The 24,668-nt window shown below is 41.7% G+C and overlaps 1 protein-coding gene across 4 annotated transcripts in view; it reads right to left on the bottom strand.

Annotated features, from left to right (window-relative positions):
• The window catches only part of STAMBPL1 (STAM binding protein like 1), a 248,774-nt gene that overhangs the window by 68,956 nt on the left and 155,150 nt on the right, over positions 1-24,668 (bottom strand). For all 4 annotated transcript variants that reach the window (XM_085605611.1, XM_085605625.1, XM_085605633.1 and 1 more), the window contains 3 exons: positions 12,872-13,229; positions 7,233-7,357; positions 2,834-2,971 (listed from right to left, as the gene is read on the bottom strand). In XM_085605611.1, the coding sequence (XP_085461737.1) occupies positions 2,834-2,971; positions 7,233-7,357; positions 12,872-13,229 (621 nt within the window). The remainder of the gene's footprint in view (positions 1-2,833; positions 2,972-7,232; positions 7,358-12,871; positions 13,230-24,668) is intronic.

The raw sequence follows: 24,668 nt of genomic DNA, 5'->3' as shown, positions 1-24,668 counted from the left end.
AGCAGTTGCAGACCGTCTCTTCAGTAAAATAAATTGTCAAATCTTTAGCTGTTAGAACTATGGTATGTATATCTGAAACCACACTCAAAGACCTATAAAATAATAATAACCCACCCCCAAAAACTTTAACATAATATTTCACCAACAAAAACAATACATTAAATTACCAAACAAGTGGTTCACTGGAGAGCAGACTAAGCCGAAATAAACCAGCCTTAACCACTGGCACTGGCATTAAGCAACGTTGGATCAATGATCCAATGAAAGAAACATGAAAGAAGCTTTCATAAAGCTGTTCAGGGACAAAAAGGACCGCATAACAAAACGAATCAGCAAGGCAACACACCCAAAATAAATAGAAGAGTTCTTCAGTATATACTATGAACTACTTATTAACCAGGTGGATTTAATAATAACCTTTGTAATAGCAGGATTTGAATATTGCAGCATGGTGTACAATGGACTACCAAAAATTGTCAGTATCAATATGCAGATTTGCCAAAGTCAGGCTGCCAGACTCATCCTGAATCTGAAGATGTACCACTGAATTAAGGCAGCCTGTAAAGCACTTCATTGGCTCCCAGTGTACAATAGGATCACGTTTAAAGTACTCTGCGGTGTCCATGTGGCGTACTGGGGCAACGGTCCAAGATTCTCACACAGATCTACACCCTATTAAAAGCGAACATGACCATATGGTCTATATATGCTGGCCCTGGACTGGTAGCCATCAGAATTTGGAGCTGCTTCCTCGTTCGCACTTGCTTCGAAGAACCTGGGCATTATTTTGGATCAGGAGCTCTCCATGTCCCAACAGGTTTGCAAGATAATAGCTACATGTTTTTCTATATTAAAAATGCTGAGTAGGATCTTTAAGTACCTCCTGAGCAATGTACGCAAAACAGTTATTTGTGATCTCATAATGTCTAGATTAGATTATGGAAACACACTTTATATGGGCATTTCTGAGCCCTTGCTGGCTCAATTTAAAATTATTTAAAAGTCATATTCAAGATTGATACGAAATCTACTTTGGAAAATCCATATATCTCAACATCTGCATGATTTTCAATGGCTTCCAGTTCGGATAAAATTCTCTTCAAGGCATTTTGCCTCAACCACAATGCCCTGTGCAGGTCTTGCCCGAATTATCTTCAGGACAATTTAGTTTCTTATCCCCCGCAATGTAATCTTTGTTCATATATGGCCTACCTCATGTCTATTCCAGGAATCCTGCATGCCTGATATGCTTTTTCGTATCTGGCGCCAACAAACTAGAATGCATTGCCCCTTGTATTATGATTTGAGGTGAATTTCTCTTCGATTCAACAACATCTGGAAACTTGGATGTTTCTAGGAACCAAGTCTATCTCTCTGTGTTTTTACTATTTTGGGCCCACTGTCAATGCTTTTTTCTGCCAGGATACCCTAGCTGGGTATTACAGTGCTCCACAAAATTGAAATAATAATAATATTCTATGCATGTAAGTATACAAAGAGCACTTAAGTATGCAAGCAGTTCAGGGTCTTGACTATAGAACACATAACACAGGCTTGAAGTCATAACTGAACTACATCTTCTTCAGGAAGGTCCTGTAGACAAAACTATATGGCGCACTTTCAACTGAAATTCTTGTAAATGGGGATTGGAATACCGAGCATCAGTCTGTACTTACCATCAATGAATGGACTCTAATTCACCATTGCTTCTCTGTGCACAGACGTTGCTACTCTTAATAAAGCTCTGAAGTAATAGGATATATTGGAAAGGTGACTTGAAGTCAGGGCCGGACTGGCCGCACCGGGCAATCCCCCGGTGGGCTCGGCGGCACCCCCAACCCCCTGGGGGGGCTGGCCGAGCACTTTGCCAGGGCCGGTTTTGGTTCCCAGTCCGGCCCTGCTTGCAGTGCTGTACAAAACACATTAATGCATAATCAAAAGTGGATTTACTAAAATGGTGCTGTGCCGAGTGTAAAATCTCCCTGACTTTGCTTGTGCATGACAGGTAGCCACAGCTCCATGAGTCCTGTTTACTTTCTGTACTTTTCATTGCATGTCTTTCCCTTAACACTTCACCAAAAAATCGTAGCGTCATATAGGTCTATGAATAGGAGAAAGTGTCCGTCATGTAATGCCTCTGGGGTACCAAGGGTGCATGGTGTCACTTCTGCAATCCCTTACATTTTGGAGATTTGACATGCATGATTACCCATCACACCAGTAGATCAACTATGAATAAGAACATTTAATAGACCGAGGCCATTGTAAATTATACTTTGGCAGAGGGTGAATGTCTTATATTGAATATGAGTGTGGAGTGTAACCCCCAATGTAATGGATAGCATTGCTACCTGCAAGAATGGGTAGAAGTGAAAAAGAACAATCAATGTTGTGTAATTTATGACTTGTATGAAGTACTGTTCTCAAATTGACAGTTGTAATTTTGAATTCAAGATTTTATTGATCAGTTTATTTTATCAGTTACCATGTGTATCCATGAGGCTTTGCAGTGGTTTTTATTATTTAGACAATGAAGTTTAATATTTTGTTTATGCTTTGTAGTAAGTCCTCGGCCTCTCTTAAGATCAATGAAACAGGTTTCCATGTTGCTTTCAAGTGAGCTAGAACCTGCCAACTGAGGGCATACAATACAAGGAACGGATCCAGTGAGACAATAAAAGTTGTGTGAACAAAAACTTGGCCGTCATTTTAAGTACACTGCCTGAGCTTATGTTACCAAGGATATTGTTTTAACATGAAGAGGCGACATAAAGAAAGAAACATTTACAATGCGTGCATCAAGTACCATTTGCCCCAATCCCACCCCACTTACATGGATCCAGCCCAAGGTGAGGAGGTTGTGCTGATCCTGTACACTGAACAACTCTTCCACATTCTCCACATCACAATAGTCTGGCCCCGCGGACTGCTTTGGCACTATCACATGGGTGACGGTGAACTCATTGTGGGTCTGTTATAACAGAAAGACAACGAGGACGTGTTAGGTTCTTGCATCAATGCACACGTTTAATGATACCACTAAGAGCTAAACAAACTGCCAGCAGATTGGCAAGTCTCGCTTTTGTTTGCTGTGCCAACTAAAGGTACTCTTCTGTTAATGTCATGTTACACCCAACCTAGAAAGACTTTATTTCTAGGCACAGGCAAAATTTCCTTTATATCAGCTTATTAGTGTGTACAATTGTGGTCACACGATGCTTGTTACACGAAGTTCGTGAAATTACACTTTTACGCCAAATTACATAATATATTTTAGCAGAGCAGGACAGGAACGACCAGAAGGCGAGCAGCTGTTTGCGACACTTGTCTTTTTTTGCTCTACTGTTTTTTTTAGCTAAAAATGTGTCCCTGCGTCCAAACTTTACGTGACGGCAATTTTTTTCAAACAGATAGTGTTGAATGCCTTCTTTCTACTTTGTGTAATTTTCCAGAACTTCTTGTAGTAAGACAATAACAAATTACGCAAATTTTGTGCATTCCCACATATTGCTCAAATGTGAAGACTGCATGAAATATATTTATTGATTTCCTACATCCAGCTCTGTGTTGTACAGACACGGCATTTTCTTTTATATAGCAAGTGTTCCCAGCAGATTCGTGGAATTAAGAAGTGTGTTTGGAACAATACTTTTGTAAGAATGCAAGCCAGGGACAGAAACCAGAAATTCATGCCACAGATGTTTCAAATATCACACATGAATGTCATTAATGGCTGAAAGCATTTACCACAGTAGCACTTACTTCGAAGAAAAGTCCATTTAGATGCACAGTAAAGTAGTGTTCCTAATACTCAAATTGCATCAAAACGCCTTATTTTTGCAACTCTTTGACACCATTGTGGTGGTAGGAATGCACGTTCATCAAATTTCAACTTCAAAAAGATTAAAGAAAATGTGAGAGAAACCTTTTACACAACACAGTAATATAGGCCCGGCTCAAATTTAGCAAGATTTACGTAACACAGCACGGAAATCCGCAGCATTGCATTGCGCATATAACAAAATCCAGTGCAGCACCATATTTACTACGTGTCCTACGATGATAATGTGATTGGTGACAATGGACTAAAAATGCCTTGCTTTCACACTGCTAAACACAATTTAGGGCTAGAATTCAATTTCTTAATTGAAATTCTTACCAAATCACAATTAGGAAATCGCAATTCCTAATGTTCGAAAATGTACATCTTTTAAATAGCGATTCCTAGTGGGTCGCAAATTCCCCAACCTCATGAACATTAATGAGGTAAATCGCAATTTGCAACCAATTTGGAATCACACCCAAAGGTATGGTGGCCAGCTGAGGTTAGCTGACCATCATGTCAGTGATTGCTTTTAATAAAGCAAACAGCTTTTTGTTGTTGTAATGTTGCCCGTTTTCCTTAAAGGAAAACAGGTTGTGTTTAGAAAGAAAAAGAAGAAACTTTGAAGTTTCATTTTTCAACTGTCTGCTCTTTAAGAATATATATTTGTTTTACATTCTCAAAGGGGGAGGGGACCCTTGGAGACCACTTCTCATATGTAACGGTTACCACTACATTTAGTAGTCACTATAAAATGAATGTTTTGCAACCGTAATTCAGTCACAAAACATCCATACATACCACTGTGACTCTGTATTTGGAAGGGACACCCTAAACACGCCCCTTCCAAATACTGAATCGGTATGCATGTGCAATTCCAAATTACGATTAGGTAATGGACCAAATAGTAATTTTTTCCCTAGCAGTAATAATTCTGTATCTCTGTAGTTTTGTGAGTAATATATATATATATATATATATATCCTCCAACTGTTTATCCCTTTGCTTGGAGACGCACTCAATGAAACAAGCAGGATGCCATCATTTCTAACCGAGTCCTTTATTCAAGCACAAACCGGCATTTGCTTTCAATTATTTAAGAAACCCTACGCGTTTCAGTGCTCCTGCACCTTGATCACGGGCTGGCAGAACAGGTTTACGGCGGATTCATGAGCAGATCAAGTCCCCATCTTTAAATAGCAGTTACCTGCCCCCTGGTGGGCGGGCTCTAGTGCCAGTCACAAGGCATGATGGAACTTGCAGTGTTTTCTCATGTTAATTTTTCCTCCGGTGGAACTCCACCGTGTCCCCGTTCACTTTGTGCTTATTTAATACCCTCCAGTGGGTCTTTGAAAGGAAAACCGGTTTCCAATACCGCTAAAACTTGTCATTCTGCTCGTTGCTAAGGTCCCAATACCTCGCAGCAGCCCATCACCTCTCGACGGCGGTGCGATCTCCACGACCAAGGACTGGCCGTTATTTATGTCCTCCAACTGTTTATCCCTTTGCTTGGAGACACACTCAATGAAACAAGCAGGACGCCATCATTTCTAACGGAGTCCTTTATTCAAGCACAAACCGGCATTTGCTTTCAATTATTTAAAAAGCCCTACGCGTTTCAGTGCTCCTGCACCTTGATCACGGGCAGGCAGAACAGGTTTACTGCTGCGAGGTATTGGGACCTTAGCAACGAGCAGAATGACAAGTTTTAGCGGTATTGGAAACCGGTTTTCCTTTCAAAGACCCACTGGAGGGTATTAAATAAGCACAAAGTGAACGGGGACACGGTGGAGTTCCACCGGAGGAAAAATTAACATGAGAAAACACTGCAAGTTCCAGCATGCCTTGTGACTGGCACTAGAGCCCGCCCACCAAGGGGCAGGTAACTGCTATTTAAAGATGGGGACTTGATCTGCTCATGAATCCGCCGTAAACCTGTTCTGCCAGCCCGTGATCAAGGTGCAGGAGCACTGAAACGCGTAGGGCTTCTTAAATAATTGAAAGCAAATGCCGGTTTGTGCTTGAATAAAGGACTCCGTTAGAAATTATGGGGTCCTGCTTGTTTCATTGAGTGCGTCTCCAAGCAAAGGGATAAACAGTTGGAGGACATAAATAACGGGCAGTCCTTGGTCGTGGAGATCGCACCGCCGTCGAGAGGTGATGGGCTGCTGCGAGGTATTGGGACCTTAGCAACGAGCAGAATGACAAGTTTTAGCGGTATTGGAAACCGGTTTTCCTTTCAAAGACCCATTGGAGGGTATTAAATAAGCACAAAGTGAACGGGGACACGGTGGAGTTCCACCGGAGGAAACATTAACATGAGAAAACACTGCAAGTTCCTGCATGCCTTGTGACTGGCACTACAGCCCGCCCACCAGGGGGCAGGTAACTGCTATTTAAAGATGAGGACTTGATCTGCTCATGAATCCGCCGTAAACCTGTTCTGCCAGCCCGTGATCAAGGTGCAGGAGCACTGAAACGCGTAGGGCTTCTTAAATAATTGAAAGCAAATGCCGGTTTGTGCTTGAATAAAGGACTCCGTTAGAAATGATGGCGTCCTGCTTGTTTCATTGAGTGCGTCTCCAAGCAAAGGGATAAACAGTTGGAGGATATATATATATATGAATCTAATTACGAGCATGTGAGTCAATTATCCAAATCCTGGTCCTCACTGGATAATTGGATTGGATCCCCTATGACCAACCCCTCTCGGCATGGTGCAAGATCCATCAGAGGACCAAGTAAATGACTCGGAGGTATAGTATCAGGGAAGGATTAAAATCAAAATTAAATCGGCCCAGTGGCGTTACAGCAAAAGCACCCTTGTCTGTTTCAGGAAACTAGATTAGTTAGGTTATTAGAAGCTCCTCCCACCTACTTGACAACAAATGGACAACTAATTAAAAAGGATAAGCACAATAAAGTTCAAATAATATTGAAATGGCCTGTTACGCCTTATAACTAGTGAGCACAGTTAGCCCGAATTGTATTTGTATTGTGCAATGGTCAGCTATAAACAACCTTTCTAGACAATATAAATAAAATGATGTCCTTTGTTACACACAAATAGGTAGTACACATTATGCATATATGGACAGTTACTTTTAGATTACAACAGTGTAACCAATTGTGCCCCTACTTTTCAGTTTGGTTTTCTTCATGTACCATTGAGATGACAGAACTGTGAAGAGCAGCATTTTGAAACTCCCAAATAAAAATTACATCTGCATAACCATTAAACCAAGAGAACCTTTCAATTATTCAATAACAACAATAAGAACAAAGGTGCACTATCTGGTTCTAATCACTGATGCATGTAAATAGCACAAGGATTTTCTATCCACTCAGGACAGCATAAACACAACTCTATACAGATTTCACATTTAATAAACAAAAGTTCAACTCTTACCAGTTTCCCACAGAGGATTCCGCAGGTCTCGATACCCCGTGCAGTATTGGCATCTGCTAGCAGCAGAAACTTGTGCATAAGGTCTCTTGGTAAGACTACACTTCGGAGCCCTTCGACCATTTGAGCTAGTAATGAATAATTAAGGTGTATGTGTTAAAATTTGCTTCGCAACGATTAAGCCCATTTAACAACTTTATAGGTTTATGTATGAAATGTTGCCAAACATAGTCCCTTTAGACCTTACTCTAAGTCCACTCCCTTACTGTCACAGCATATTATGTGTGGGAAAGGATCAAGAACAAGACTTTCTCTAATGGTGGTTGCTTTGGTTGTGGTGTACGTAATGTTCTCGGTTCCCTTCTAGACCCCAATCACTATGAAGGCCACTTACTATTGGGCTTTGTATTCATATTTCTTCACTGACCACAACAGATAAAGGTACTAAGCACTGTGCTCTTGTGTAGCTATATCAGATCCACACAAAAAAAAAAAAAAATCAGGGAACTGGTATGAAACAAAGATGGCCCAATGCCTCCGCAAGGAGGCGAAGGTGACAATATGGTAAAGTAAGCTATGGAATTGGAGTTCTGGACCCAAGAGGGAGAGTGAGAGGAGGGTTAATGATGGTTATGGTGCAAAATGAGCGGGAGTTGTTTGGCTTTTTTTCTGTGTCCATATCACTATGGCTGCAGTTTAAAATAAGGAATCGTTTCATTAGCAATATGTTTCTAAAATGAATTTTGTATAATTTATTTTGATATACTCTGCATGTGTTAAATGAAAAGGTTTTCTTAACCAATACATCATATTTAATTCAACTGAAAAACATTCATTGTTATTGTACGGAAATAGCATTCCTGTGTTCTGATCTCAGAAAAAAGGCATGGTTTTACTGTAGTAAGAAATAACAGCACATGCACACTCCCTCCATTCAAATATATTATTTACCATTCTGATTAGTATCACTAGGGATGTTTTAAAAATAAAACATTGATTGATTTGTTCACTGCATTAAGGAGCCTCCACTCCTTTCTAAAGCTTATCTATAATTAAATTAAGGCCATTTTTGTACCCAATTTATTTACGCATTCTGCCTACAGAGATCTACCCATCTACTTCCACGTGCCTCAAAGCGCTAGATGAACTACATAAAATGGGGAAGATAAGAGTCCTCTGTAAAGGACAGGTTCCAGTCGAACATTCTTCAGTCACTGCCCTCGGAGCAGTGAAAGTTGGTTGCATTAATGATGGAAAACGTCAGCTTTCAGACATTTCATGAAAAAGTTGGACATTGGTTCTGTGCTGGGTTCTGTTTGCTCCACATCCTGGTCTCTGCAATTGTTTTGTGTCCTGGGCGTGAAATTCCGCTCAGCTCGCAGAGTTTGCGGAGTTTAACCACCTCCATGTAGTGTGTGGAGTTCCAAAAAGGTCGGAGCACAGTTTTTTCCTTGCTCACGCTCACCAACGCTAAGTTGGCGAGTGAGGAAAATCTTACTCCAGACCACCTCCCGGGGAGATTTCTCAACGCGGGAGGCCGTGGATGGCCAATATCATTTGCATTGAGAAACCTTCCTTTCGCGTTGAGGAAGCTGGCGCTCGAGTAGAACATCTACTTGTGCGCCAGAAAGAGGCAGCGCACTCTTGCGTTGCGCATGGAGCAGTTCACAGGACAAGCATCCGGTGCTAAGAATCAGCATGAACCGCAAGACCTAACGCACTCTGTCACTTACGGAACTCCACGTACTACCTCCAGGCCCAATTGATAGTTAACCTTAGCCGATGTTGAATATAGGTTACGCTTGTGCCAGCCGGAATGTGTAAGTATTGAAGAGCAGGCACAAAAGGGATATTAGAGCTGCATTTTTGTTCCGATCCAAGGACAAGATAACCTTTTCGCTGATTTTAGTTGGTGTCAGTCATTCTAGTTGGCCTGAACTGAGGCTGGTGGAAATGAAGCATCAGATTTATTTCAATGTGCTGCTGGAGTAATTTTGTATCCTTAATTTCTATGTTCTTGCGGTGGCGAGGGAGATTAGAAATTAGTCATTAGTTGGTGAGGAGTTTTGGCTCAGTGGAGGGTTTCTTTAGTAAAGCTATTATGGTAACGTGCGTCAAAGGGCCTGACATGACTCAGTTGATCACAGTTGGAGATATTCCTCAAGAGTTAGGAAGAATGTCCTCATACAAAACACTGCACTTGGTTCTGCAGACATGGTAAAAGCTTTTATCCCTTGGAACATCCTTGCTACCTCTTTACTCATTGGGTGAAATGAGGTGAAGGCAAAATTAACTAAAGATGGAATCAATGGAAAATAAATAGGTGGTGCAAGGTTGTTACACAAGAGGTCATGAATTTTTATAATTTAGGATTCAATTAACAATACGCAGCATGGTTGTTTTGCTAAAAGGATGTCTTTCAAGGATTACGGGTTGGTCATATCCTTGTAGATGTTAAAAATGTATGCCCTCATTGATACGTTCGGTCTGTTTGTGTTTTTTAACTGCTTTGTGGTAGTTCATTCTGTGCATCTTGCAAAGCAGCTTGTCTTGGTCTGTCGTTGATTTCTGCCAAATAAAGCATTCAGTTTTTATCTGTGCTATTTGTTTCAGTTTTATCTATTGGAACCATCCCCCAAAACGCTGATCTACACCTGCACTAGTGCTGGAAATAATCTCATTAGCTTGTAGACAAGAACGAACATTATAAAATAATGTCTGGCACCTCCATGGTGTCAGACATAGCTCTCTGCTGAAATGATGTGACTTCTCTCAGTTTTTTTTCCCTCAGTGTGCTCTGTTTTCCGTGACACTAGCGCCAAGACGCCTTACTGGTATCAGTGCACTCTACAAAACTCCCTAACAGGACATTTAAGAGCAACAGTTGTTAGATCTATCGCTATTTTCATATAAGCTCTGAACCAAAAAAACTGAAAGAGCTCGGCCAGAAAAACAGACCTATCGAGTCATCCATGACTGGTCTTGCAGATTGGCAACTCCACATGGACACAGAGCAGCTCATTTAGACGCTGGTGGACAGTCCTCCAGTGGGTCAGAGACCGCGGTCTCTGGTTTCCTGGAGGAGGACCTTCCGTCCTATTTAGAGATCCCACTTGCCAGGAGGGCCTTACTTACGGAGAGGCGAGTCACCGTTGTGGCTTTTGGTTGGCTTGCTCCACTTTGAACATTTTCACCTTCCTTATAACTTTAACTGAAATCTTCGGATCGCAATCAGTTGACGAAACTGAGCTCCATAAACGGTGTCAAGGAATCCCTTTTAATGTCCAAATCTCTCCACCACACCAGCCGAATTTCTTCTTGTCCAGGTCCCGCCTGGCCTTTGGACATATAGGCAAAGGCCCTGAAAAACACTTTTTCTTATTTTAGCATTTTTCTAGCATCATTCACATGAATGGGTCTTCAGAGTAGATCTACGCTGTAAGACTTTATTGATGAAGTGCTGTGCGATATTTGCTGCTATTGTTAGTCCATTACAATATTTGTGGCTAGTCCTGATGCTTAGAGACGTGAATGAAATCCTGTAACATGCAAAATTCTATTCATCTAGATATCCCCTTGTTTATTATACATTGGGTTTTACATTTTGTAATGTTTTTCTCTATCTGTAACTAACACTTTCTGGAATCAGCCAGGGGCTTAGATAAGTTACCAAAATAAGTATAATGGTATATTAAAGCGACCATGGCTTTCCTCATTGTATTATTAGCTGGGTGTGGGTGTGATGAAAGATCGTGTTTGGTGATAAAACTCCAACTTCAATCTCACCACAGCTACCTTTCGACCTTATCATAGTAAGGTACTGGGTCTGGTGGCTGAGTGGGCTAATTTGTCCTGTACGGGCCTGTATTTGACCTTAACGTTACAGGTTTGAATCCCGGCGGGTCTACTCAGCCTTCCATCCTTCAGAGGTCGATAACATGAGTACCATTTAGTTGGGTAACAATAAACATCTGTTATCCAGCGCCAAGATACCCTGCTGGGTGAACGTGCACTTTACAGGTACACTTTATGTTATATCTTAGTTGCATAAACATCAGCACTTTTGGAAAGAAAAGACTGAATGTGTTCAGAGAGGTCACTGTGGGAGAATATTAGTGGCCTAAAGTCAGAGAAGAAAACGTTATGAATATACCCAAGTATTTAGCTCTGCCTCTCTTCATCCGATTGCTGCAGCAAAAAGTGATGTCATACAGAGAGAAGTATTCTATCATCTAAACCCATCGACCTGTTTTTTCCAATTGGTCTTCAAGGTTTGGGAATTACATATTCGCTTTGGGACTCCGAGGAGACTTATAAACAACATGACCTTTGGCTTTGAAGCTTATCATGTCCACAGAAATCCTCAGAAGCAATCTAGACAGACATGAAACCATAGTACATGGTCATGAACCACATTTACTATTTTGCAGAAACAGCAGTGATTTAAAATCCTGTAATAAAACTGGAATAGCAGCCTACCAATAGATCCTATTCTTCCATTTATTGAAAAGAGGTCAATTCTGTGAACTACAGATGTAAAGAATATGGAAGCACATCAGTCTCATGTAATATATACAATACATAACTAACAATATGTAAAATGGATCAGTAGGGCTGTTTTCGTTTCTGCTGATAATATACAAACCACTCAACATTCAAACTCATGACTGACAATCATGATGTGAAAAACCATTTATTGCCTCATAGCGCTGTATCTGCTCGGTTTGAAAAGAGATGTTTTACTTTCCTGGGCTCCCCTGACAGAGCCAGCTCTGTTATGCAGATAATATTTCCCTGATGACCTTGATAATTCTTAAACAGATTATTTTAAATAAATTTTTTTTAAATGTGGGTGATGTCTGAAAGTCTATTATAGACATTTTACAGAGAAATGTGTTTATGTTTGATGCAATAACTATAAAAAAAGTTTCTTTTAGATCAAAACAGGATTTCATATATAAGAAATGGGAGGGGATCACAGAGATTATTTGTAGGAACATTAGTGAGCTGCTACTGTGTTACAATATTGAAAACACACTATCCCTGAATATTTGATGTAAACACATTTACAATTTGGAGGAGGGTGCCTGTGCACTCTCAGTGACCTGGCCACTGGGGGCTTGAAAGAGTTGAAATTGGATCATAAATTCAAAGCTGTTCCGAACAGGGGCCCCCAAAATATGTTTGGCCCAGGGCCCCCAAAACCCTTAAGATGACCCTGGGTTTGAAGGCTCGAAATCGCCACATTAGGGCCAGAGATAGCCCTTACAACAGCTGTCTAAGTAGCTGAGCATCATCATTACTGATAATAATAGCTCGACCTTATAACAAGGCACTATAGCATACCCTGTACTTTTTAAGTCCAGGGATAGATACCATCAGAAAATACTACTTGGTTTTCAATACCAGTTTTTAGTCACTTACGCAGAAAATAAGAAGTGCTCCAAGGAAAACTGCATTTTCAATGTTGATAAAAATGAGATAAGCATTGCCAGATGGCAACTTTAACTTGACACAAAGTCTAATCTAATAAAACTGAATCCATTTAGAAACTCACAGAACAAAGGAAGAAATGTGCATGCAATTCCATTAATAAGCTTTTAAGGAAGACACCAGGGCATTGCACGGAACCAGGCACTTACTCTGAACAGCACTGAGAGTGGCTGCTGGCTTTAAGGCCCTGCTTACTGGGGGAGACTGGCCAGCACACACAGCCGCGCCCCCCTTATGGGCCTTATCTGAGAACACCTTAGACAAGCTGCCGTTTTTAGGGGCGGAAATACAAGACAACATGCTTCCGTCAGTCTGCTCAGACACCTTGACATTTTCGTTCGTTTTCGTCAGATCGCGGGCTAAGTCTTGCCTCCTGAGCTGATCTTCAAAGTAGTTAAGCTGCTGGGATTCGATTTGCAGTTGTCGTATGTGTGCAATTCTCTTCCGCTCTTCCTCCACCAATCGCTGCTGCTCCACTTTCTTAAGGAGTTCCACTTTGTGCGAGTTCTGCAAAGGTTAGCAAAAAATACTCTCTGTAATGAGTAGTAAATGTTTCTTTAAATGAAGCATACCAGTACTATGTATTTCACTATCCAATCAAATCAACAGGTCTCGAATACAAATATAACTGACAACATTTTCAGAGAAATGCACAAGTCACTTTCCCTATGGTTGGTTCACATTTCCCACCTAAGCCTGTCCGATAAATATTCATCTAAAGTAACACGAAAGGGCGAATATTTATTATTCCCAGAGATAAGCTGTTGTATTTGATTTATGATTCAAAGGGCGACCACAACACCATAGAAATTAAAAACGCTCCGAGTAGTGACTTCCAAAAGTTTGGAACATGTTGTAAACCAACATATTGCAGGGATAGTTAAGGTAAGCTGGTCAAGAACAAATGAACTTTCACTTGCAGGAGGTTAGGCCTTGTTGTACCAATAAACAATTTGCCCTTTAAAGCTCACACTTTGCACTATGACCTGGAATAGACCAATATCTAATTGTGAGGTTAGTTTTAACAGCAGAACCAAACAATACAACAAAGAACTTAATAACAAAAGGTTCAACCACGTTTATTTACATTTAAAAAACGTAGCAACATTTTTCAAAAAGCAAAAAAATAGGATCATAAGTCATACCTATGCTATCACAAAAACAAAAGTGATAGAAAGGGGTGCAAACTTGGAAATGGAGAAAAGGACAGCAGTGCACTGAGACTGTTCAGCAAAGTGAGTACAACTAGCCAGGAATGTTACTCACTAGCCAGTGAGGTAGTTAAACAGCAATTAAAGTTGGTTTGAAACATGCTTCTCCTCTGATGGGAATTTCCAAAGAGTTTTAATGCTGCTGCAGCAATTAGACTAAATAGAAGGCGAGTTCAACAGTGCCCCACATTCTTGGCAAAAGGCCTGAGGTAGGCACTGTGAATGTCTGCTCTGTCCTTTCCAGGTCAGCATGATATTTTTGGAGACAGACTGAGTCTTATGGCTTCACAGGACCAGTTAGATCTTTGCAAAGAGTTCCGTGCATAGCTGCGTCTAACCGGCCAAGAGCTGCCATCAGCAGTGGAATTCCAACTAATCCGATAAACTAGGTTAGATAACTGCCTGCACATAATCAAGAGAACGAGCTATGAGGTTCAACTCTGGTATAAGGACAAGGAGTCTTCCAACCATCCATCGGCATGGACCAGAAGGCGTTCTAGCATCCCACAGGCTTCATTATCTTCTTCCATGTTCCAAGCAAGTTTTCAAACAGCAGGTAGCTAAGTAATGGGTTTTCAAAGAGGATAGAGGATCCTGTTGGTGGGCGACTCTAACCCAACATTTCAAAATGAAATTACAAAGACGTAAAATCCACTTTTATTCCTTTGTGAGCAGGTTACACAAGTCTAGTAGGCCATCATTCTGTGAGCGGGCTTTGCATTCCGAAGTCCAAGATGGATGGGGGAACTGATGAAAAGATGAAAACTCCACGTTTATCATGCTGAAAATAATGCTTTATTACAGTCAATATCATATCTAGGTCCTCTCGCAGTACTACTGCCTGACAAACATTCTAAAGCATGTACCATGGGAAGGGGTGGTTCCAGGTGAAGGAAGAGAAAACGAACCTGTAAATAAGATATAACCCATCCTTCCACTTAATGGAACCTGGACACAAAGCTGGACGGAAAAAGGGAAGGATTATACCAACAGACAGTAATACAGAGAGGAGGAAGGAAGTATCTAGGACCAGAAAGAAATTATATATACAAGGATCAAGTTCCACATATTATCCATAATAAAATCTCAGTGCCATTCAGGTATGTTGATATTGTGGGAAAAGACCAATTTATATCTTTTCTCATACTCTGAGAAATGTTGTATGAAGGGAAGAGTCAGCCAGCTCTAGACTTATCAAGAGAACAACATAATCATTTTGTCAGTACTTTATGTCTGACCATCGCGAAATGTACATTAAGGCCGACACTGCTGAAACTGTGCAGCATGGAAAAAGCACGAACATTTCATTTAGGAGACATGGAGAGTTTCAGTTGTGCTCAATCTGATTCCACATTCTGTCCCTGGTCCACACCCTAGCAGGTACATACACTGTACCAACCAAAGAACTCCCTTTGAATGAAATTCTCATTTTAACTATTCCCTCTAGAGGTATTGGGCTATCACTGTATCCCATGGTTTGATATCTGTATGATCCAACTAATACTTATCAACACTAAATAAGTAAGAAAAGGTTTGACGGTTAAATAAATTAAAGGGAGAAAACGAATGAGCAAAAACTGAAAGTTTTCCATCCAACATAATGTGACAAGAAGATTTTTTTACTACATCATCACTTTTAAGTATTTGAAAAAAACAATTTCTTCTTCTTCAGGTTGCTCAATCATGTTGATACTCTTTCCTATTGTAAATAACAAAGGAAGGAGGGAGACGCAAAGGTTTATGACCTCCACTATGCTTCTGAGCGTGTGTACCAAAAGTATCAAAAGAGAGTGGGATCATATGTTCTAGGGGGATCCCTGAGGAAATATCTATGGGACCCTCGACAACTACTTTTGGTCAGCAGTATGTTTTTGCCACTGACGTACTGGTAGTTGATAGCATCATCATCTGGTCTATCCCTCCACCAGGAGGTAATCTCTGACCAAAGAGATTGTGGATTCCACACAATCTCTTCGGTCAGCGAGATAAAAAATGTTCCTGAAATCACATCCTCGTTATCAGTGTTAAAAGATTAAAGGTCCATACTCATCATGCAGAAACTAATGCCTGATTCCAGTCACCGCCATATCTTCAAGTCCTCTCACAACAGGACTACCCCACATTAACATTTAAAGCATGTACCATCAACCGGGGGATGGGGGGAGACAGAATTCACCAGGTAAAAGAAGAGGGAATAAACTATGATATAACCATAACCAAATTCTTCAGAGACTTCCATGACCTCCCACCTCACTAGACTACTAAGAAGGTCAGCCAAGTAGGCATCAAAGTGATTCCAGCAACTTCGGCTATTCCAAGAACACATAACAGGCACTGACATTTGTAAGAACCAAGTGTGGCTTGCTCAGTTTACTAACAAACGTACACGAAGTGCAGCCATTTTATCGCCCCTTCCTGTCGATTCTGTGCGTGCTCTTTCAGATGTGGTCACAGATGTCATTTAAAGTGCGTGAGGTAGTTGTGAAATGACCTTAGTTAAAGTATGGCTTCCATTAGGCCATGGTGGCTACCTATATTGAAATTATTAGGATATCACTTTGAAGTTGTTGAAATTGACCAAACTTGATAACAACTAAATAATAAAGTAACAAACATGGATGCCTACACCATGCAAGCTGACTGAAATGAGAATCTAAGGATAACTTTGCAACATTTTTCAGAAATTATCCTACAGCAGCAACAGCAACACAGACTGCTCCATCCCAACACTTCTGACTTAAGAGTGGTTAGTTATTTCATGACATGGATCAGTGACAGCTTAGGGGTCTAACTCAGCAAGCACAATACTACTGTAGTACGGCAGATGTTGAGGGGACATAGGCATACACTTTTTACAGCCCACCTGGGGACATGCATGTTTGACAGGCTCTAGTACACAAAAGAAGCGAAACAATCTAAGTTCTAAATAAACAGTTTAGGTAAAGCTACCACTCTTACATCTGATTGTCTCATGAGCCTTGTGACACCAGATGGCAGGAACAGAAACTATGGTAGAGCAGTCATCAAGTGATCTTCCCTATATTTAATTTTCCTGTGCACCCTACTCTTCATTCTAATCCATTCCACAGGCCTGCACAGTCTGAAGCCTGTGCCATTCCACTTCAACCGCAGCGTTTGATTTTCCTAATGTATTATTATTATTAGTAATAATAATAATAATAATAATAGAGCTAGTAAAGAGCATAGCTACTTCAAAACAATGTGTCGCAGTGCTGATGTCCAAGATCCCATGTGATATACGCTCACAAAAAGTGAGATAAATTCTATGTGAACAGCCAAGTTTTGAGTTTTTTTCCTAAAAAGGAGTTCCGAAAGAGACCTGTCTGACAGAAAGAGGGAGCGAATTTCATAGTTTCGAAATTAGAAAGCTAAAAGAGCTGTCACCAAGGTGTACTCTTCTAACTTTCGGGATGCAAACCCTCCTAGCCCCCGAGGATCTGAGATTCCCCAGAGAGGTATAGGGTTGAATGAAAGGCTGTATGTACTGAGGGCCACTGTTTGTCAAAGCTTTATAGCAGTAGCACAGAGCCTTGAAGGAGAGCCAATGCTCGCTGTGATTTGGCAGTCAAAAGACAGCTCCTGGCCCATCCAAATGCTCAGGTTTTTAACCTTGAGCTTTGGGCTGGGTAAAGGACCAAGAGCTTCAGGCCACCAAGAGGTCAACCAGATATCGGGTTATTTGTCCACAATCAATACCTCGTTCTTCACTGCATTTAACCTTAAGCAATTTTGCTCCATCCACCTGGCACTCCCTCCAGCACTACCTTAGCGAAGTAGCCTTGTTTTCAGCATCCTGGGAGAGGGTCATGAGCAGCATAAGTGATCAGTGTGAACTCATGACGTTCAATGATCTTAGCCAGGGGAGCATGTATACATTAAATAAGGTTGGACTCACGGAGCAGCCCTAAGGTACACCCTGCTGTCAATTGAACACTTCAGGGAGGTGTATTATTTTACACTCCTAGAAGGTACTTTCCTGTAAAAAGGAGGCAACACACTGTAAGGCCATGTGGCCGACACTGCATCTCCACAGATGTTCAATGAACAGATTGTGCAATACAGTGTCAAATGCTGCACTTAGATATAGCAGCAAAAGAGCGGCCACATCTCCTGTGTCCAAAATTTGGTGAATAAATTCCAAGGCTAACAGCAGGGCCAACTCCGTACTATAGGACAAGGGAAAACCCCCACTGTGTCCTAAGAAGAACATGGTTAGCCTTGATGAACAGAGAGAGCTGTGGGTTGGCCTGCATCTCAGTGACTTTAGTCAAAAGTGGTAGCAATGAAACAGGTCGGTAGTTTTCCGGATTAGAAGGATCCAACACAGGCTTTTTAAGCAGGGGGAATTACCATTGCATGCTTCCCCTTTTTCAGGACCTGGCCCAATGCCAGGTAACTATTAAATAGCTCATGGACCAAAGGCAAAGCGGCTTCCACTCCTCATTCCAAGATGGAAGGTGAATCCGGATAAAGCGGTGAACCCTGCTTGGCAGGCCTGAGCAGAGCAGACATCTCCAAAAATTCAATGACTCTGAAATTCTGCAGCCCTCAGCGATCCTCAGAAGGTTCAAACCATGAATTAAGCATGCAAATTCTCTAGATGTCACTCCAAAAGACTCCTACATCTTTGCCATCTTGTCTGAGAAAAACTGAGCGAAGGTATTACAGCCCTCCTGCTCCATAGGGTATATGCTGAGACTTGGGACAAGGACGTAAGAGATTTTACAATAGCAAACACTTCTCGTGAGGAATTCTGCTCAAAGAGAATTGTATTAGAGTAGTAATCCCAGGGAACATACTTGGTTCTGTTTTAGCGCAGCCAAATAGTTGATTTTATTGTAAAGATCATATTCTCTACACCAAAGGCATTCAAGGTGCTTGCAATTCTTTTTTAGTCCTATATATTCATCATTGAACCATTCAGCAGATGGTTTCTCTCTTGAAAGTACCAATGGGTCAGAGGGGCTATTTGATGTAGGGCACCAGACATCCAATTTTCCCATAGGAGATTATCTCGTTCAACACAGCCGATCAAACTAGATCGGCTATCATTCAATGCTTTAGTAAAGCTGGAAGTGGTCACTTTGGCCCACTGGCGAACTCGTGCTGTCTGGGGAAGAGGATGATTTGCAGTCTATTTCGAACAAGGAACCAAGAACGGGATAGCCAAGTGGTCTGACAAGACAAGTGGAATAGTAGTTCCGGACACTAACTTGGCCTAATGGAAAAAGATAGGATCTAGAATATTCCCCAGTCTGTGGGTAGAGGTAGAGACCAACTGGGTGATCTGTAGGCCCTCTAGATTGGCAACCAAGTCTGATGTTACAATGCACACTGAATCATCAAAATAAATATTAAAATCCCCTACAACCAGAAACGTGCCACAGCGGAGAACCAAGAGGGGGCAGAGCATCTGCAAGACAGTTGCAGAAATTAGCTATCGGCCCAGGAGGACAGTAGAGCAGAATTCCTGAAACTACAAAATTCCACGTGAGAGCAAAGGAAAACAGAGCCGCTTCACCCCCTCAATAGAACACTTCAAGAAGGAGCATCTCAAAGATTAATTAAAAAATAATAGCCATTCCTCCCCCTCTATGAGATTACCCATTGTGTCTCAGAATAGCGAAGCCTTGTGTAATGGCTTCCAGAATATCTAGCGAGCAATTCTCATTCAGCCAGGTCTCCATCAGGAAGACAGCATCTGGCAGTGTTCCTCCAGGAATTCATTGATCCTTAGTTTATGTTTAGTTAGAGACCTACAATTCAATGAAACTAGATTGGCAGAGAGCAGAGGCTGAAGTGTGGGACATAGCTACGCCCTCGCAATCGGAGTAGTCACTGTACAAAACCCAGACTTGTCACATCTAATCTGCACCTTTGAGAGGTCCAGAACCTGATGACACACATTAGATGATGCAGACGCCAAATTCCATAATTCAGCAGGCGGGTACTTACAGGGGGGCTGACCTGAAACGGGCAGGGGTCCTAAACCCTGGTGCCATCCAGACGCAGACGGGCTTGACTTCGGCGCATCCGTGCTGGCATGCAACTTAAATACATGCTGCTGGCCTAATCTAAGTGCTCTAAATAACTATACAACTAACTGCCAAAATGGTGGTGCATACTCTACAGCCAAGAAGTAGGAAGGAAAATGCTACTTACCAGTATGCATCTGTTCTTGGCATGTAGAACTGTAGATGGCCATCTGGTGTTGGACTCGGATGTTTGCACTTTGTTATTGTAGAAGTCTTTGTGGTCACGAGATAGGTGACTCCTCCTTTGGTTAGTAGTGCGCATGGGCATCGACTCCATCTCCAGATTGTTTTCGCCATAAATGGTGATGATGGAGTTAGTTAGAAATATAAAAGATGTACATGTGTAATGTCTCTAAGTAAGATAGTACTGCAACACATATAGGTGTCCGGGGAGGCAGGTGGGCGTATGCGGATCTACAGCTCTACATGCCAAGAACAGATGCATACTGGTAAGTAGCATTTTCCGTTCGAGGCATATGAGCTGTAAATCGCGACTTTTGCATAGACTATACAGCAGTTACCCCGTTAGCGGTGGCTACCTGTATGTGCTGCAGTAGTTTGAAAAAGTGTTCTTAGTACGGCCTGGCCCACACTAGCCTGTTTTGCCTGCACATCTACACAGTAGTGTTTTGTGAAAGTGTGCGGTGTAGTCCATGTTACGGCTTTGCAAATATCATCCATGGGGATATTTCCAAAGAATGCCATGGATGCCCCTATTTTGCTTGTGGAATGCGCTCTAGGGAGAGTGGAGAATGTAAGCTTTGCTTTATGGTAGCATATTTGGATGCATTTAACTATCCACCTGGCAATTCCAGCTTTTGATTTAGGATTGCCCTTATGGGGTGGTGAGAAAGCTACAAAAAGTTGTTTAGTTTTCCTGAAAGTTTTTGTCCTTTTAATGTAGTAAAGAATAGCTCTTTTGACGTCAAGCGTAGGAAGAACCCGTTCTGCTAAGGAGTCTGATTGAGGAAAAAAGACTGGGAGCTCAACAGACTGGTCATGATGAAAAGGCGAAACTATTTTAAGTAAGATTTTAGGGTTTGTCCTAAGAACCACTTTGTTGTGATGTATTTGAAAAAATGGTTCTTGTATGGTTAATGCCTCGAGTTCACTCACTCTTCTGAGAGATATGATGGCCACAAGGAAAGCTACTTTCCATGTGAGAAACTGTAACTCACATTTATGTAAAGGTTCAAATGGGGGACCCATGAACCTAGTAAAGACAATGTTTGGATTCCATACTGGTGAAGGTGGAATTCTGAGAGGAATTATCCTTTTAAGGCCTTCCATAAATTCTTTGATGGGAGGTACCCTAAACAATGACAAGTGTTGTATGTTTTGTAAGTAAGCTGCTATAGCAGCAAGATGTAATCGTATGGATGTGTATGCCAGATTACATCTTTGCAGATGCAGTAGATAACAGATAATGTTTTGAGTTGAAGCATCTAGTGGATTGATTGTGTTGTTATTGCAGTAAACAACAAATCTTTTCCATTTAGCTGCATAGCATGCTCTAGTGGTAGGACGTCGAGCTTTTTTAATGATGTTCATGCAGTCTGGTGGGAGATTAAGGTAACCAAACTAAGACTTCAGGAGCCAGATCACTAGGTTCAGTTGAGCTGGTTCTGGATGTCTTATCTCTTCATGGTTCTGTGTGAGAAGCTTTGGGGAAAGGTGCAACTTTTAGTGTGGAACTACTGAGAGTTCCAGCAGTGTTGTGAATCATGGTAGTCGGGCCCATGTTGGAGCAACCAGGATCATTGTGAGAGACTGTTGTTTGAGCTTGCGCACCAGTAACGGAATGAGCGGAAGAGGCGGAAAAATGTACGCAAATCTGCCTGACCAGTTCATCCATATCGCATTGCCTTTGGACAATGGGTGTGGATACCAGGAGGTGAAGTTTGGGCATTTTGTGTTTAAATGTGTGGCAAACAGATCTATGACTGAGTGGCCCCACATTTTATAAAAACGGATGAAGAACTTGCGGGTGAAGTTCCCATTCGTGAATCTGCTGTTGTTGACGACTGGAGATAAACAAATAATGGGGTGACCCAGTATCCCTCAGAACCTGGGCAGTAAGTTATAAGGTAAACAGTGGTTCCGTTGGGTGAAAGAGTTACTTTACGCATTGGGCATAGTCAAGCGTTATTCAGATAATATACGATATTCTACTGTAAGCAACACACAAAACAGTTCATATGTAAATCAAATTCTTTATATATAAATTACGTCATTCATATATATATGCATCGATATTTCATGAAAGGCCGTCAAGCAATAGTGTAATAATAAAAGTGACACAGTGAATAGTAAGTGCTCCGTGACAATGTGCGTGATATGTACAATAGTTTAAAATCGAAAATATTCGAAAATGGCCAGAGGGTTCAATAGTAAAGCTGCGTGATGGAGGAGTTCCTTTTGGCGCAGATTCTATATAATGGTCCACATAATAGTCGACGTTTCAACCCTGGTACTGCACTACTGAGAGGTCAGTGCGGGTCTTCATCAGGACTTGGATAAAAGGTGACGGCCTGTGAGTGACAAAAGGACTTAGTCAGGTGTGTTGGCAAAAGTGAAAGGACCTAAGTACTAAGGGTGGCAGGTAACTCACCTTAGTATGATAGACATTCAAAATGGTCTGGGCCTGTGGAGTTGGTAAACATCCAGCATAAATCTCAGGATGGGGTTCCAGTTAGGTATTGGGCCTGTAAATAATTCGGGATCAATTATATTAAGTACATCCCAAAAAGCCACGAATCAAGGTAAGTTTAGGAGGGAGCCTGACTTGCTCACCTATATTGCATGCGAGAGCAGTTGAATCACTGGTCACGTAGCATTCGAGGCTCCACAGTTGCATCTATAAATAATAACGGGACGTTAGAATAATCATCCGCTACAAATCGGCCGATTAATGGGTCGAATAGTGCAGGGTAGGCGCTCACCTAATTTCATGTGAAGTGCTGTCTAAAATCCAGGCGCTTCTAATCCCTTAGTGTGGGTAGTAGGCACTGATATCCATTGCTAACATTTATTATTTACTCTGCACCTCGGTATTGCATCCGAGTGATGTACACCTTTAACTGTGCCTCGAGACTCCGACATGGGTGCAGGAGTTTCTACGAAGCCGAGTGTGACGTGTTTGTTTACTATGTTACCTCGGTAACGCATGACGATTAAGCACGTTCGTTGGTGCCAGCGCTACTCGTTGCTAGGCAACCCATAGCGTTCGGCGTACACGCGCACGTAACCCTCGGCCTTTTATGCAGACTCACTCTGAACGCTGCTGCTGATTCAATCAGACGAGCCAGGACCCCCGGCCTGCTGCCCGATCTTCCGAATTAGGTATTTGGGCTACTTCTCCCTAAGCGCCCTTTTATTTTAAGTCGTGTATCTTTGCTCCCAGTTGGCTCCCAGCCCTTTAAATCAATTTAAACTGGATTATTGCTTCCTTGCAGTTGACTTCGGTTGAAGAGCCTTTTTGCCTACTACCCACACTAAGGGATTAGAAGCGCCTGGATTTTAGACAGCACTTCACATGAAATTAGGTGAGCGCCTACCCTGCACTATTCGACCCATTAATCAGCCGATTTGTAGCGGATGATTATTCTAACGTCCCGTTATTATTTATAGATGCAACTGTGGAGCCTCGAATGCTATGTGACCAGTGATTCAACTGCTCTCGCATGCAATATAGGTGAGCAAGTCAGGCTCCCTCCTCACTTTACCTTGATTCGTGGCTTTTTGGGATGTACTTAATATAATTGATCCCGAATTATTTACAGGCCCAATACCTAACTGGAACCCCATCCTGAGATTTATGCTGGATGTTTACCAACTCCACAGGCCCAGACCATTTTGAATGTCTATCATACTAAGGTGAGTTACCTGCCACCCTTAGTACTTAGGTCCTTTCACTTTTGCCAACACACCTGACTAAGTCCTTTTGTCACTCACAGGCCGTCACCTTTTATCCAAGTCCTGATGAAGACCCGCACTGACCTCTCAGTAGTGCAGTACCAGGGTTGAAACGTCGACTATTATGTGGACCATTATATAGAATCTGCGCCAAAAGGAACTCCTCCATCACGCAGCTTTACTATTGAACCCTCTGGCCATTTTCGAATATTTTCGATTTTAAACTATTGTACATATCACGCACATTGTCACTGAGCACTTACTATTCACTGTGTCACTTTTATTATTACACTATTGCTTGACGGCCTTTCATGAAATATCGATGCATATATATATGAATGACGTCATTTATATATAAAGAATTTGATTTACATATGAACTGTTTTGTGTGTTGCTTACAGTAGAATATCGTATATTATCTGAATAACGCTTGACTATGCCCAATGCGTAAAGTAACTCTGTTGTTGACGACTGAGCAGATCCGCTATTTGATTGTGTATTCCAGGTAGATGCTCTGATAAGAGATATCTTTTGAGGAATGGCCCATCTCCAAATGCTTTGTGCTGGGTGTGAAAGCTGTAGAGTGTGTGTCCCCCCCGTTTTTGTATATAGTACATTGCTGTCATGTTGTCTGTCCGGATGAGGACAGTTTTGCCTAGGAGATGTTTCTGAAATGACTTTAGGGCAAGAAATATGGCCAGTAACTCCAGGTAATTGATGTGGATGAGTTTCTGTTTAGGTGTCCACATACCCTGAATGGTGTG

The sequence above is a fragment of the Triturus cristatus genome, chromosome 1_2, assembly GCF_964204655.1.
Source record: "Triturus cristatus chromosome 1_2, aTriCri1.1, whole genome shotgun sequence".
Classification (NCBI taxonomy): domain Eukaryota; kingdom Metazoa; phylum Chordata; class Amphibia; order Caudata; family Salamandridae; genus Triturus; species Triturus cristatus.
Note: the sequence above shows the minus strand (reverse complement) of the source record. Positions and strands in the feature narration are given on the sequence as shown.